This window comes from Lepisosteus platostomus, chromosome 4 (assembly GCF_059453375.1).
Source record: "Lepisosteus platostomus isolate fLepPlt1 chromosome 4, fLepPlt1.hap1, whole genome shotgun sequence".
In the NCBI taxonomy this organism is placed as follows: Eukaryota; Metazoa; Chordata; class Actinopteri; order Semionotiformes; family Lepisosteidae; genus Lepisosteus; species Lepisosteus platostomus.
The window spans coordinates 48,675,565-48,692,091 of record NC_142614.1 but is presented as its reverse complement, the minus strand read 5'-3'; the positions used below and the strand labels follow the sequence as shown (position 1 = coordinate 48,692,091).

Below are 16,527 nucleotides of genomic sequence, written 5' to 3'. Positions count from 1 at the left end.
AAACAGAATTCAGACTTTGCATGAAATTGAGCTATAAGGGTCAATACATACAGTATGTGGACAAGAAGGTCTTTGTACCTGGACTGCACTATCAGATTGATTGGAGATTGGCAATATGATGGTATGACACAATATATTTAGTCATCTCTTTCTTTGCTTTGGCAGGTTTTATAATGGGCAGTTCCACTTCATTGATTGTGAGCAGAATTCTGAACTTTTTTTTTCAGATGTCATCAACTTCTGTTCCTTCCAGCATAACAGTTTGTACATGGAAAATCTGGCCTCTCAGTTACACTACCTGTAACATGAGAACGTCTAATCTTTTCTCTAGCCATCTTGTCTTATTTTCTGCCATAGTTTCAAGTGAATACAATGCTTTAAATAGGACAGAACTGGGTGAAACCATGCCATCTGTTGCTATAGGGGCCCATACTTCTCAAGCTGTTTGCTAAGACTGATTCCTTAACCTTCTTCTTCATAAAATAAAAATATGGGGTTCACCACCACACATCTACTTTCTGGTTTCCTAATTCATAGCACTCATAGCAAAGATTACAGGTGGGTTCTTTCACACAAAACATGAAGGATCAGAACTCGAAATCTTACAATAATTTACAATTTTACAAGTAGAATGGCACATATTGGCTATTTGCACAAAATACAAGATCTTCTGCATCCCTGTATTCAGCCCAGTTTTACAGTTCCCAGCAGGTGGGTGCGTTTCAGCAAAGACACAGAAAGAGAAGTCATTGTTCCATGAAGACTTACCACAGAATTCAATGAACATACATACAATAATTTTATTGATGCATTTTAAAATTGATTTTCCAAATATGCTAAGCCACTTGAAAATAAACTGCATTTTTATATGACTGTAGCAGAAAAGTGTAAACAAAACGCCAATCAAAGATCCACACAGGAACACACTAATACAAGTGGTATATTTATTGTCATTTCTAAAACACCTTTGTTGTACATAACTCACATACAAACAAAATACCCAGTTCTAGAATAATCCATACGAGGAAACAGAATTAACTAGTGCACAATGATATATTATTAGTTTAGGTCGATTGGATTATATAATACATACACATTTGTAATACAGCTGTTTGTTTCCATTGCCATTATAACACCTGGATTTGAACTACACAATCTCACTAAATTTAAAACAGGCAGACAAAACTCAATCAACTATATTTTTCTACTCATTTGAAATTCTTAATCAGTGACCTATATCTAACAGTCATTATTATCAGTACATTATTGTAACTAAAACAAGGAAGAAAACTATTTACTGAATCATTTTAGAAGACAGGAAATGCTCACTTGAGGTCCTAATCGTTCTAAGGGTTCATGTGTGATTTTGAACTGGGTGAAAGATTTTAAACCCTGGAGCAATCTCTAAAGTAAATATGATGTTAGTAGCTGGCTTACTGAATGAAAGAACAGGTGTTGGACTTGCACTATTTACAGGCGTACAGCACAAAACAGTCTGCATTCACAGTTTTAGAAAATACAAACTACAGTACATTAAGCTGCTTAATATTTTTCAGTGTCCCAGTTGTATCAATTCTGCATCTACCAGTCCAGGAGTACATTTTATTCTTGTTTTGTGATCACCCATGTGGGGAGGGCATCTTACAAACTATATTTCGAGTAAAACATGCATATGAATAATGTAATCAGCTTGCCTTTTTCCCTCTATATTAATATGTACAGAATTTTCAGAATGTTACAGGTTTAAGAAACTTCGCCAATGATCACAGTAATGATCTTGAATGCAGCAATGTAAACTCCTTTAAAACCAGAGGACACAAATAACTAATTGTTGTCTTCTTGCTTGGATTTGATATGATGGGCAGACAATGCAGTTCACATTGCTGTAAACTCAAGACTGTAACGCAGCCAAGAACATTATGGTATGATGTGGAGTAAACAGAGAAAAAACAAGATGAAAATGTGGTGTTTCCAGTGCAGTTTTCTTATGTTTTGCCAATTTAAAACTATGCCTCACAGCTGTGAAACAACATGGATGATACCGCAAACAGATGTATTACTTACTATCACATTAACCAGACAGATCATCCCACCCTTAAGGAAGCAAACGAAATTAGGAGATGTTGCCAAGTCACAGAGCTGTTGTCTGAGCTGCTCTGTGGAGACTAAATGTAACATTTTCCCAGGTGATTTTACTTTGCTTTCTCTTGCATATGCTATTGCATTTTCTATTACAAGCCAACATATTATATTATTTTAATCAAATGCTATTTCGACAGAATAAAGCATGGTCTTTGGGGTTTTAAAGATTAAGATCTCTAGCAGAATATGTTTTGAGTAAGGCGCATTTCCCCTGCTCAGGAAGAATGGCATGGAAATTAATCTTAAACTAGAGATAATTACATAATTTCTGGACAGAAACAAAGTTAAGTTTTAGGGGTTAATATACAGCCAGGATGAGCAGATATGTATTGAGCTTAATTGCATCCTGCATTGGCACTCCACACTCCTAATAAAAAGCTAATAAAATGGATATACTGTACCTGGCTACTTCAGATACCTCGGATAACACCATGATATTACAGGGTTGACATAAGGATAATTTCCTTAGTATGTATACTTAAAACTCTCACTCTCCAGAAAGGGTCTTTAACCAAATTACAACAAATGAGAGAGAACTCTCTAGCTATTCAAAAAATGTATTTGAGCCAAATTGTGGTAAAGATTAACATTGTCCAAAAACTGTAGATCCTTACTAAAATGTTAATCTCATAGGGAAGATAGAGCAAGATAATGTGGAAGTTTAATCACTGATGAAAATATCTGACATTTTCAATACCTTGCTGGTGGAGACAGCAAAAGAGAGATGAAAATCAGCACTCCTGTGCTTCTTGGATAAAAGCAAACAGGCTGTTTCACTACTTTGTGACTATATTTCGTCATACGTTTTGAAACGTAGGGAATACATTTCTATTAAACTTGAAGGATTTGTTTTAACCAAAAGTTTGCTTTAAAATTATAGTGAGGTCATCATTGTTTCATTAACTTCATCGGATGGTTCCTTAGACCCATACTGGATAAAGAGATTTTTTTAAATGTCTGTCATTCGTATTGCGTATTTCAAGATGTACTTGATTCATGAATCCAACATTATAGTGAAACTGACTATTTAATGGTGATCATAAGTGGTATGGCTTGTTATAATGCTGGCTTCTACTGGAAAATGTAAACATTACCCAACATTCACACCTGTCAACACTCACAAAACTCTACAATTCAACAAAAAAACTAGTCTACGAAAGTCATCACTGAGGACTGCAAAACAGCAATTTACTCTTATATCCATATGTATTTTACAGATATTAGCCTATACATAAAGTAATTGATCTGAAAACATATCATGAAGATGCAGTTTCTTTTCTCCATACACCAAGCTTTCAAGCGTGAAGTCTTGACCTACAGTAAAAAGGCAATTTACTTCTATATTCAATATTACTAAAACTATAAAAAAATTACTATATAAATAAATCCAATACATATTTACTTAATACATTATATACAGAGACAGACATGGGTTACAAGACTACAAAGATGTTAATTTTGTTTTCAACTAGTCAGAAATGGCATTATTTGCAAACTGAATTGTATCAGTCACACAGCTACAGCTGACATACATGGTTACATATGACTATATACAGGAAGTAGTTCTTTAAATATTGCACTTATTGGCCCACTGCACCTCAAAATCTGAGGATGCACAAATTCAACAAATCTAAATATATATAATTTTCTAATTCATGCAACATTTAAGATTTACTCTACTAGTTCTTTTACTCTTCATGCCATTCTCTCTAATTTTTTTCATACAAATTATTTATCAAGGTATAATGTTGCAAATTTAACTGGTAATGGTAACATTTTGGCACTTTAAATCATGTTTTGTTTTTTAAAGAAAACCATTCAAATTTAAAGTAAAAACTGTGAACCTGTAAGCTGGCAATGGATGAACAATTCATGATTTAATGGAGAAGAGGGATAGGGTTAAATTGTGTATGTAGAATTAATATTAAAGTGAAGGAGAACTGATTTACTTGATCATAGCCAAATCCTTTATTAGTCTGAACATTTGAAATACCGATATGTATTTTGTCCAATTAAAGAACTGTTTTATAAACTTGAAATACAGTATATTGCACTTCATTCAGTAAGCCAGCTACATGAAATGCAGACTCTTTGCCAAAAGAGGTTAATTCGAAACAAATTAATTTGGGTTAATAAATGTTAGAACATGGACACAATGTGAAAAATGCTCAAGGCCACATTTTTTCAGGTAGGTAGTTTATATTATAGAGTTCATTGAATTACAATGGCACAAACACACAGATAAACTCCACATTGAGCACAGGACACACCAGTTCATTCTAGTCAGTCCACACAAAAACGGTATCTGTTACAAAAACATTAAATAATAATAAAATAAACTATAATACATTACACATTTTGAACAAAGAAAACTGATTATCACTGTTTTGTGGAAATGTATTATTTTTCAGTTTAAGCAAGAAAATGTTGTATGGAAAGATGGTGTTGTCCCAAAAGCATACAGCATTTAGATCTACAAAATTATTTATCTTGGTCTGATGCATCAAATCATTTAGAATACAGGAACAAAATATTAACTTATCTATATTGGGATTTTATTTTTTGATAATCTTCTTTTAGGGTTAATTTTTGTCTCTTTTCTAACATGCTTTAATTTTTCTTTAAGACAAAATGGGATTTTTAATAGAATATACAGTAGTAAAAGTCACTGCTTGAAACACACTGTGAAAATAAGGTCACCGTAAGGACAGAGTCAATTATTCATTTGCACACTAAATGCAAAACATCTAAAAACATGTACATTGGAAAAAAAAACAATCTGGTGTTTTGTGCTTGCATTTGCATATTTTAACAATGCATATACAAGCATGCCACTTACAAATAGCAGGGAAAAGCTGACTTCAAAATCAAAATTTAAAATGAAACGTGAACCAATCTAAGTGTGGAAAGACAAAGGTAACATCAGTGAAACTGTGGGTTGAAAAGAGTGACTCACTAAATCAAGTTTGCAAAAAATTGGGAAGAAAGTCAAGTCCCACTGTAGTCTCTGATACTTCCTCCCTCCATATCTCACCTCTTGAGCTTCCCATCTCTCTTGCACCCCTTCTGCCATGCCATCTACACTCTTGCAGCAGCTCCCTGGCTCATTCCTGGTGAATATGGGTGGGGTCTGGCAGCCTCTTCCTTATGGGTCCCGTGCTTTTCCCCCAGCCAGGCAAGTTACCTCAACAGCCTGTAATACATTTTGTCTCTATATCACCTTTATTAGTATCCATCCAAACTGAAGCACTGTTATAGTATTACCAAGATGTAATTTCCCCAGTGTGTCAAGAACGTACAAACTTCCTGCACCTGTTCATCAATTACTTTGCATAAAGCGTATGAAAGTCAGTCAGGTTGATCAGATGAGGCATTTTAGATAAGGTGTATCATTGATGGAGATTCAAACCTGGTGTTGGTCTACATACAGCACACTTCATGTTTACAGTAAGTAATAGTTCTTGTCATGAAACATATGGCTGTCAAAACATGGTCAGGATAGTTCTCGCCCTTTTCCAGTATGGTGTTGCAGTGACAAGGTGAAAGGTGAGTAGAAAAACGGTAATATTTTTTTTCCCTTTGGTTGTAGTAATGATGCAACATCCAATAAAAAAACAAAAAGCTAGAGATATGGGGAAACCCAAGGATATAAAGAGGATCCCCATTACATATTGGGTTAGGAACCACAAAAGTGCAATGCATAGTGAAACCACTTATAACAGGGAATTTTTCTCCATAAGAATAATGTAAAATATGGAGGTTAGGGACTGTAAGAACATAAATATCACCTACTGTATGCAACAACAGGTGAGTTTCTCCCATTAGAACCAATGATATTATTGTAGGTACGGTTACTGGTGTATGTACTGTACAGTATTTAGCATTTCATGCATATTTAGAACACCATTAGGTGTTAAGGATCTTTAAAACAGCATTTGTACTTAAGAAACACTAGCTGAAAACTGTTTTCATTACATAATATACTGTACTTTATCTTTGTGCCTTTGGCCCTAGGGCTGCAATGCAGCAATGCTAACCAAAGCGACACCATGCCGGCCCTGGACACTCTCTTCTAGGGAAATTAATCTTGCATGACATGATATCATGATGCAGTGCTGAGGCCCTAGTGTGAGTGTGTGCATGTTTGTGTCTATGTGTGCGCGCCCTGCAATGAACTGTGAATCCTGCCTTGTATCAATTGCTTGCCGGAAAAGTCTCTGGCTCCCCTGTGACCCTATATTAAAGGGCTGGAAAATGGATGGATAAAGAATGCCCGGTCTTATGGTACATGTATCATTATTGACCATTTCCAAAGTATGAATATCCATATCTTACCTTGGCCAGTAAATGCCTTTGGACCTCTAAGCTAAATCACATTTTTTGGATTGTTCACCAGCAATGTCACCGGATGCCTCACTAATCAAGAGGTGCTGATTCATGTCACTGCCAGTCTTGCCTTGCTATTAACTCTGGACTAACCCATTGCTAAAGATGCAGAAAAAGACTTGAATGCCCAACTGGTCACTTTGAAGCCAGCAATGCCACTGATATCACTGCTGAAACATCACTCTAGCACAGAAGATTGCATTAGGTAACACAACTGCTGTCAGGGACTGAGGGGTTTTCAACACTAGCTGAATACAGCAAGTATTGTTTCATAAAGTGTATTGGTGGAAAGAAGCATTGCCTGTGTGTTTAAGACAAAGAACAAACACACATAGTTTATATCAGTTGCCTACATTACTGATGATTTTTTAATGCTGGAAACTCAAAAGCAAAAGGCTTAATAAATACTCAAACAAGACTGTTATGTTTTAGATTAAAATTTTTTGCTAGGCTATGTACATACTATAAGCTTGTTTTTCTGTGTTTTGCTAAGTGCATTAAAACCAGAGATTTCCAGAAGAATGTGCTGTGCACATTGCAGCAGACGTCAATATTTTTAAATAAGATATGGTCATATTTAAATTAATGTTTAAAAGACTATGCCTAAGGATTTTCATATCTTGGCAACAGCACATGTTAGACCTGTTTCAGCATTACCAGCAGTTATTAACAGCCGCAGTTGGGTTGCTGTAGAGGTGGCGGATTGTCCATTAGTCTTGTATTCTGGGTTCCAGCAGTGACTGCAGGGTCAGGTTCTGAGCTGTCAGACATCTTGTCACAGATGATGTCCACAAGCCGCTCAAATGTCTGTTTGACGTTTATGTTGTCCTTTGCACTCGTTTCAAAGAACTCAAATCCTTCAGGGCAAACAAAATAACAAGTGCTCTTAGCAATTTTCATGCATAAGTCTTAGTTTAATTTAAACAGAAGCGCTTTAGGAATACATAATGTATGGAATGATTTGATTATGTAAGGACTAATTTTGATCAAGAAAAAAAGATTAAGAACACTTTGAGAACAGCGTATTTCTGCAGTTTTTTTTGTTACAGGAGAATGTGAGTGGAGAATAGTGAGACAAAGATTTGCAGAACACTGGAGATTAATATTCTTGTGTTGACTGGATTGGGTGTGTGAAACATTTTCAGCATGTACTAATGTGGACTGATGGACACATGGAGCTACAGGTAAGTGGATGTTTTCATGATCTGCAAGAGGGATTTTGTGATGGACCTGTTTTCACTCTCTTTCACATTACCTTTAGGGAATTTTGCCAAGAGGTACATACAAACCTTCAATGTTCTAGACATCTCAGTATCTCTAAGATGGCCAGTGGTTTAATATAATTTGTTTTCACCAGGAACAAAAGTCATCTTATTATGGCAGTAAAGATTTTATAGACATGACTCCTAAACTCAAGCAAGTCTTTAAAGAAAGTAATCTGTGAAGGGTTTAAATTGTTTCAGGATAAAATTATCTGCCTGGTATTTCCAGTTTTGTTCAAACACCCATGTGTCAGAAAACTGTAGGTGTTAGCCAATTAAATGTGTTTCATTAGCAACTGGAGTTGGTGAAAGTGAAGAATATTATATAAGCAGCAAACTTGCATGACTGTTAATTCACTGATGAATGCATGTGGTAAAAAAAACGAGGGCAGACTCACCAACCAGGAGACCAATACGTACATTAATTAATACACCACTTAAGGAAATAGCTCTCAAAAGTAAAAGAAATAATTTAGATTCAAGCTAATTCATAACTCAAACACATTTTGTAAATAAGGCCAGCAAATAAAGATTCCCAGTAATCAAATGAGGGTGTTTTACACTGTTCGTACATTTAAAAGTTAAAAAAATAATCTGACTTTAATTTTAGATGTTATTTCAGAGGTACCAGTTACAGTACTTTCATAAAAATAAACGGGTTAGAAGAGTATTCCTTAGGGTTTAAATTACAGTCAATTTATACAACTACTAATAATTTACTGTATGTTTCATTTGCATTTGTTGGCCTCAGTATAGCCTATAATAAAATCATATTTTAAATTTAATTTTTCAAAGGTTCATTTGAATCCTGTTTTCTTAACTCTCCCTTCAGGATATGATTTATGTTAATATTGTGATTGTCTGTTACAGAGGATAGATTATACACATTATTTTTTCCAGGAAAAGGCATTATTGTGACAGTAGTTCCACAATGAGATTGACATGTTTAGGAAAAAGAATTGCTTACTTATTTATTGTACTCACAGCTACTTACATTTATATTCTTTTTAAGAGTGAACTACAAAAAACATTCTGTATTTTCTGAAAAAATTAAACTAGGCCTACCTAGTTGTTCAGCTAAGTGTCTCCCACTCTCTGTGGACACTACACGCTCTTCTTCCATGTCACACTTATTGCCTGCCAGGATTACCTGCGCATTGTCCCAGGAGTATGTCTTAATCTGGGTTGACCTGTTAAAAACAGATTAATTAACAATTATTGAACAATGAGCACACGTTTGTCTTTTTAAACAATTGTTTCTGTAAAAAGGTTGTAAATAAAATATTATCAAACACAACAAATACAAAAAAGCGTGCAAGTAATAGGAGTGCAAGTAATAAAGCACTGAAACTCTTATCATTGATTAAACATCACTTTAAGGTTTTTGCCCCATTTTAAGATTTATCTATTTAGAAATATTAAAATCCAGTATTTACAATTCACTTTTTCAAATACACATTTTGTTTTTTTCACATACACATTCCAAATTGCATGGTCTTCAAACTCACTAATGAGTTTCACAATTCCTTGTGAAAGATGAAAGGATTAACCAAAAGGATAACTTTAAATTACCAATTATTATTGCAGATTATGTTTTGTTTTTGAAAACCTTCACTTTTGGGCTTTGCTTGTTAATTTATTCCAGTTTTGTTTTTAAACTGCTTCTAATGAAAAAGATCCCGCCCAGCTGCAGTGAAGTAAAGTGTCATAGCACTTTCAGAGACAGCAGGTCGAAGACTGATGAGTGTAAGAATGTCTAAACAGGAAGTCTCCAGAGGGGCTTTTGTTAAAATAAACTGGCAGCGCCAATCTGAGCCCTGCATTTAAACTACCTTTCATGACCTTGAGGCTCAGCATTTTCAGAACGGTGGTCTTCCAGCCTAATGAGCTTTATGCATCTTCACAGACAAGCTAAATATTGTATATTGTATTGTATATTTTCTTTGTTGCTCTTAAATAACAATATTTTACAAGTATATGAAATGATTTCCCAGACAGATTTGCACAAAATGCTCCAAAATGGTAACATAAAAGACTCCAACATCTTTTACAGTATGTGTTGAACAGTAATCTTAGCAAAACGTTTTATCTACTGTACCAGAAATATTATCTCTTTTCTGGTTATTATCAGTCGTTTCAGGTTATTATATCTGACCTCTATCCACCCGAGGAAAGTTCTACAAAAATCACAACTGGCATCTAAATTATGTTCAAATATGATGAGGACAAAAATAAATACAGTCTAAATAATAAGCATTAACTGTCTTTATTAAAATCATTAAACAATTGAAAAGCATATCACAGAGTTCCTTCAAGCACAAATGCAATGCCACTTAGTAATAGAAAGTGGCAACATAACAGAGATGGAGCAAAGCATACAGTACAAACATTTTGAAAAAGTCTGATGCAACAACCAGTATCATTCATATAGGCTCTTAGATGATATTATGACAAACACATTAAATCACAGACATTGAGAATTCTGTATCACTGAGGGACTTTTAGCATAATATGCAAACATATTAAAGGAATTCAAACCAGGTACGAAACAATGAAAATGAATAAAACTGAAATAGATATGGATACTTGAAGAAATTGGTAGCGTCTGTGCCTGTTCTGTGTGGCTGTGGCTGCATTAAAGCAGGGGGGCATGGCCACTGCAACTTGCTGTCAGCACACAAGCCGTGGGACTGTGGGCATGCAGTGCTCACGCTGCACCCACAGGGGCCAGAGAGCAAGGGAGTGGGTGGGCTCCCAGGGAGTTTATCCAGCCATTGGGGAGCCAAGCTGCTGCAAGAGGGGTGAGGCACAGGCATGTGCTGTTTCTCTCTGAGGTGTAATACACCTTGTGGTTCAGTTCTTTCCACGGAATAGAAGGATTAGAAGACTTAACATGTGTTCCCATCACACTTCAGGGACAGAAATCTCCTTATGAATGTCTGTTATTAAAGTCACTTAATTCACATTAAACCACAATCTTCTGTCTAGTTACTGTTACACACTTTCTCATCTTTCTATATTCCAAGTGCCTGGATCCTGGCACTGGAATCTGACACTAAGTACGCATGTCCTACTGGCCAGGAATGACACAACCTAGGATACTAGACCCAAGATGGCAGAACAATAAATCCTCAGTTACCTCACTCAGATAGCCCTGAAGAGTTCATGATCCATTATGATTCATGTACATGTACCACAAACCTGTTACCTGGAGGAGGGTGGGGCAAACAATGGTCCAGAGACAAAGGACACAAAAGCCAGCTTAAGAAGAGCTGAAATGTCTTTTCTTGACTTACAAAGATTTTGATGGCTACATATGATAAAAGACAAATAAGACAAAAGACTTCCAAATGTCAGGATAATCTGAAACTCTGGTAAAGCAAAAGTATATTAAACACAACTGTAATACATTGAAATAAATGCAACGGCCTTGGATTACATTGAATTGTCCTTGAATTTGTTTTATTATAAATCATTTCAAATACATACGTGGTCATATCAGATAATTATGCCTCAAGTGTCTCACATACATCTATTGAAGAACATTGCAAAGATAACTCCTTAAGTACTTTAAGCTGGCCCATATACTACCAGGAAGAAGTACAAAACAAACAGTGCAGTACCTCAGGTATCTCAAGCATGTTAGTACACCTTTTTAAACTCTACTGCTACTGCAGACAAGATATTGTATTTTATGGTATTTTATACACTGTAAGAATGCAGATAGTAGGAGGTTCATTTATAAGCTACTAAAAAAAACAGCTAAATGGGCTGAATAGCATCCTCTGATTTATAAGCATTCTAACATATTAAAACAAAATACACTATGTTGTTCAGGCTGGTGTCAGGACTGACAGTACAGAGACTATACAAAACAGCCAAAAGTTCTGAAAGCACTGAATAAGGTTTAGCCGTTTCCAAAGTGAAGATTGTGACTGAATCAAAGGAAAATGATATGTAACATATTGCAGCAGCCTCAGGTTTCAGGAGACCTAACTGTGTGATAGTGACACCCTGAGGCTCAACAGCTTATCTACATAAACAGGTCAGAAGCTCTAAGGGAAATGGGTTATGGATTTTTAATGCTGTGGTGTTTGTCCTGTGTGTTTTAGGACTATGTAACTATAATATGTGCTGGTGCATAAATCACCTACAGGCATTGTATACCTGGAATATGGTCTCACCCCTTGGAATAACTAATCATTCTATGGTTTAGCAGGGAAAGATACTGCCACACTGTCTAGGAGAGTTTGGAATAGACATTTCCAAGAGCATGACATAGAACAGAAGTACAATGCTTTTTGCTCAAAATACTGTAGTTGTGATGCTGCTATGATTTTTAAATTACTATCACATGGTTTATATGCTTTAAAAGCTTACAGACATCAGAGCTAATGTTAATGTGATTCTGTTCTTTTAATTAAAATGACTGCTGAAATGACTTTTCACTGAATTTCAATGAATTTAATTAAAAGGTGAATGGAGCAATAATGTTGTGCCAGTATTTCAGGAAAACATACATCTATAAAGAAGAATGAAAAATTGATTATCACGAAACACTTCAGATCTCAGATTCACTCTTTTTTTCACATAATATCCACATGGGTAAGAAGACTGTTGTGTGCTTTAGATAATTAGGTCAACAAAGGAAATTAAATGCTCATTGAAAGGGTTTAAATATGCTGGAGAAGAAAATCTTTCTAAACCTCAACTCCTGTCTGAAGCTGTTCCTTGAAAACATTTTCAGACCATTTCCTTTGGTGTTTCATGTCGCAAACCTATTATAATACTGTAAATGCAATTTTAGAAAAAAACTTAATATGATATTCAAAAACTGACAGACTAAACTGAAGAGTTCTGAGGGAAAGATACTGTAAGTTACAGTTAATGTCAGCAAAGAGAAAAAGAGAAAAAAAAACTGAACTGTTGATAAGACCTGTAAAATTAATATTTGGTGGAAGCAGCTTTGGCAAAAATTACAGTCGCATCTTTTGGGGTAATTCAACCAACTTTGCACGTCAGCTCGGTGCAGTTTTTACCCATTCATTTTGGCAAGTTGTTCAAGTTGCTTGGGGAGTGCTTATGTACAGTATAATAAACACTCTTCCACAGTTTCTCTATATAATTCACATCAGGGTCTTGACTGTGACAGTCAAGGGCTTCTACTATCTTGTTCTTTACTCCAATATAACTTTTGCATGCTTTGGTCCTGCTGAAAGGTGAATTTTGGTCCCAAATTTACTGTGGATCTGCCGCAGGTTTTTCTGTAGGATGTGCTGGTACTTTGCTTAGGCAATATTCCAATTGGTCTTAACAAGTTCCCCAGTCACTGCCAATGAGAAGTAGATGGTGCATCATGTAAATACAGGATGCAAACTTTTTGCATTTAGAATACAGAATTGCATTTTTTTCTGTGACCACAAAACTATCATCCAAGTATTTTTGCAGACCTCATGCAGGTCTTGTAATTTCAGTTCAAGCCTCTTCTGATAAGACCATGATATTGCTGATCCATGGACATTTTCTCCCATCTTAACTACAGAACTCGGTAACTCTTTCATAGCCACCATTGGCCTCAAGATAACAACTCTAAACAGGTTCCACCTTGCCCGGTTGCTTAGCTTGGAGGGACAGCCTGATTCAGGAAGTGTCTAGGTGCGTTACACTTCATAGTAGTCAACTTCATCATGTTCAAATAAATGTTAAGTTTCTGTGAATTTTTTAGAGAAAGCCCCTTTCTTAGCTCAATATGCAGACCCAGAGGTTTGGCCAAGATGTCTACCCATTACTAGGGAAGACCTGCAGACTGAGACACATTTAGTCTGAATGAGTAATTGGCACTCAGAAGGAGGGAGGTTACACTAATAATGTAAAGTAAAGATGGTAGATTTCATACAAAGCCACCTATCACTAGATCACAGGCACCTTGATTTTTTAAGCTTTTTTAAAAACAGTTCCTGGTCCTCCTGGTTGAATCTTTACTTGAAATTATGTATTTGACTGATGAACTTTACAGACATGTAACCACACGAATGTTTAATATGCAGTGAGAACAGTAAAAAGGCTTCTGCATGCTGACAGAATGTAAAGAGCAAGGCTGTCTTTTTTAGGTGTTGTCAGAAATCTACTGAGGTCAGTTGGATTCACATGATTCACATGGGATGAAGCACAGATCTGTCTCACCCCGGGTGTGCAGGAATGTGAACTGAACTTTATCAACAAATGCGGTACAGCAATAGCACCCTCACACCAGTAGGCGTGCACTCATTAATGTACCACAACAGGCTACACATCACATTGTGACTGTTTAATTTCTGTGAACAGAATTCTCCGTCACACACAATTTAGGTTTTCAATGTGGCAGAAACAAAATATAAAACTAAATGGGAAACACTAAGTCAAAATGAGCTACTGATCAAATTGATTTAAGTGTGTTGAAACATTACTTACATCTTCTAGACAATGTAAGTAATTACGCAATTAAAAAGGTAAACAATGTTAGGATATATACTTAAAAGTATAGAATTTAAATGAATGGATATGTTAAAATCATACAATGCACCAACAAGGCCTCATTAATAATACCATGTACAGTTTTAGTTACAAAATTTCAAAAATGTGGAGACCTGTGTTCTAGATTGCATCTGAGGGTTAAATAAAATGTTGGACAAATTAATTGGTCATTAGATCACATTCTAAGAATAATCTTAGATGAACAGATGTAAAAAATTCTCCAGCAGTTACTTCTTCTATGGTGCCAAGAGTAGGTTTAATGAAATCCCAGAATGTCAAGCAGGAAATGAAGCAGAAGTTCAGATACTAATATAATGACAGTGTCTTAAGACTAGAAACAGTTACCTTGGAAACCAAAAACTGATTCCTCTAACCAAACACAAATGCCAAACCAAGTGTAAGTAGAAATGCAGTATACTGACAGAAGGGAATGGTTTGTCAGTCTCAAAGTCTAGAGAAGAGTTTTAATTTTAATTCCATTTCAACTAAGGTTCAGTTCATATGGTGAACAAATATATTAAAAAAGACTCCTTTAGACATACCATTTTGAATCAGTGCTTTAAATTATTAAAACATTAATAACACTTAATTAAATATTGAACAATACAGGTGATGGAGGGTTCCATAATATATGCATATACTGTATCAGTACTCAAAGCATTAGGAAATATTAAAACTTATTTTCCCTGGTGCATATTTTTCTATTTAATACAGTGTAATCTTAGGTCTCTAAACATGAGGAAATGAATGTTTAAGTTGTTACCCTGGTGGTTATAAGACAAGAACATAATGAAAATACACAGCCAAGGATTTTAAAAAGCAACAATCATGAAGCCTGTCTGCAATAGCAATAAACATTTGAATGAACTACTGTATACTCGGACACACAGAAATATACCTTTTTTTGTAACTTTTTTGTAACTTTACACAGTATTTTTAGTGAGACATAAAGAAATCTGAATCATTTGTATTACTAAAGGAACAAGTCTCTCTTAAATTATTTTTTTTTTACTTAATCTTTATTTCACTCTTTTTTTGAAACAATTTTATAAACAAAGCTCTGGATAACTTACACTTTGGACAGTAGAAGGAAACTAGAATATTGCAATTGTTGATACACTATCACCTGGGATACTGTATGTTTCCCACTGATAGCTCCTGCTGTTTTGTTTAGCAGAGCATCTGTTTTTGGCTGCCCTTTACTTTTATTGTCATTAATGTTCAGTGCCTGTTGTATGTCATGCTGCTACTCAACTGATACATATTTCCATGTCAGGAACAGGTCCAACTTTTCTGCATCTAAGAAAGAAAGACACAACCGGAGTCCATATCTTAAAATACAGTATACTGTATGTTGAACATAAAGATCTACTTTTGTCCTGCTCCTCCTTTGTAGATTGCCTACAGTGTATAGTGAAACCATTAGGGTCTCATCACTCGACAGGGTCACCTGTATATTTTTAAATTTCCCATTCTAGGAGATTGCCTCTTTTCATTAGACAAGTTTGATGCTACAGTAGCTTGGTTTGTATGGCTCAAGTACTCTGAAGTTGGTCTGTTACTTAATTAAAAAAACATCAGAGCAATTACACAGAATCTTGTGTACAGAATACCCAATAATGAGTATGAATGGAAGCATGCTACAGGCTCCACAGAGGAAATGTTCTTTATTTTCTTCTCTTTTCAGCATGGAATAAACCTTTACTTGTTCCTTTACATGCTACAACATATTGTTTTACTAGCTCTTTTCCCTGTAGAGATTAATTTCTGTGTATTTAATTTAATAATAAGAAGAATTCCTTACATTTAAAAGGCGATTTTCTGGACACTCCACTCAAAGTGCTTTACAGGTAATGGGGACTCCCCTTCCACCACCACCAATGTGCAGCATCCACCTGGATGATCTGCCAGTACTCTCACCACACACCACCTATTAGTGGGGAGGATAACTGAGTGATGAAGGCAATTCATAGATGGGGATTACTAGGAGGTCATGATTGGTAAGGGCCAATGGGAAATTTGGCCAGGACGCCGGGGTAACACCTCTACTCTTTTCGAGAAACACCCTGGGATTTTTAATGACCACAGAGAGTCAGGACCTCAGTTTTATGTCTCACCTGAAGGACGGCGCCTTTTTACAGCATAGTGTCCCCATCACTATACTGGGCCTTTAGGACCCACATGGACTGCAGGGTGAGCGCCCCCTGCTGGCCCCACTAACACC

The 16,527-nt window shown here is 35.7% G+C and overlaps 1 protein-coding gene across 2 annotated transcripts in view; it reads right to left on the bottom strand.

Moving 5' to 3' along the window:
• Nucleotides 1-930: 930 nt before the first annotated feature.
• The window catches only part of rab3c (RAB3C, member RAS oncogene family), a 55,628-nt gene continuing 40,031 nt past the window's right edge, over nt 931-16,527 (bottom strand). For both annotated transcript variants that reach the window (XM_088629733.1, XM_088629732.1), the window contains exons 4-5: nt 8,856-8,980; nt 931-7,385 (exon numbers count right to left, since the gene is read on the bottom strand). In XM_088629733.1, coding sequence (XP_088485859.1) covers nt 7,195-7,385; nt 8,856-8,980 — 316 coding nt within the window. In that variant the 3' untranslated portion in view covers nt 931-7,194. The remainder of the gene's footprint in view (nt 7,386-8,855; nt 8,981-16,527) is intronic.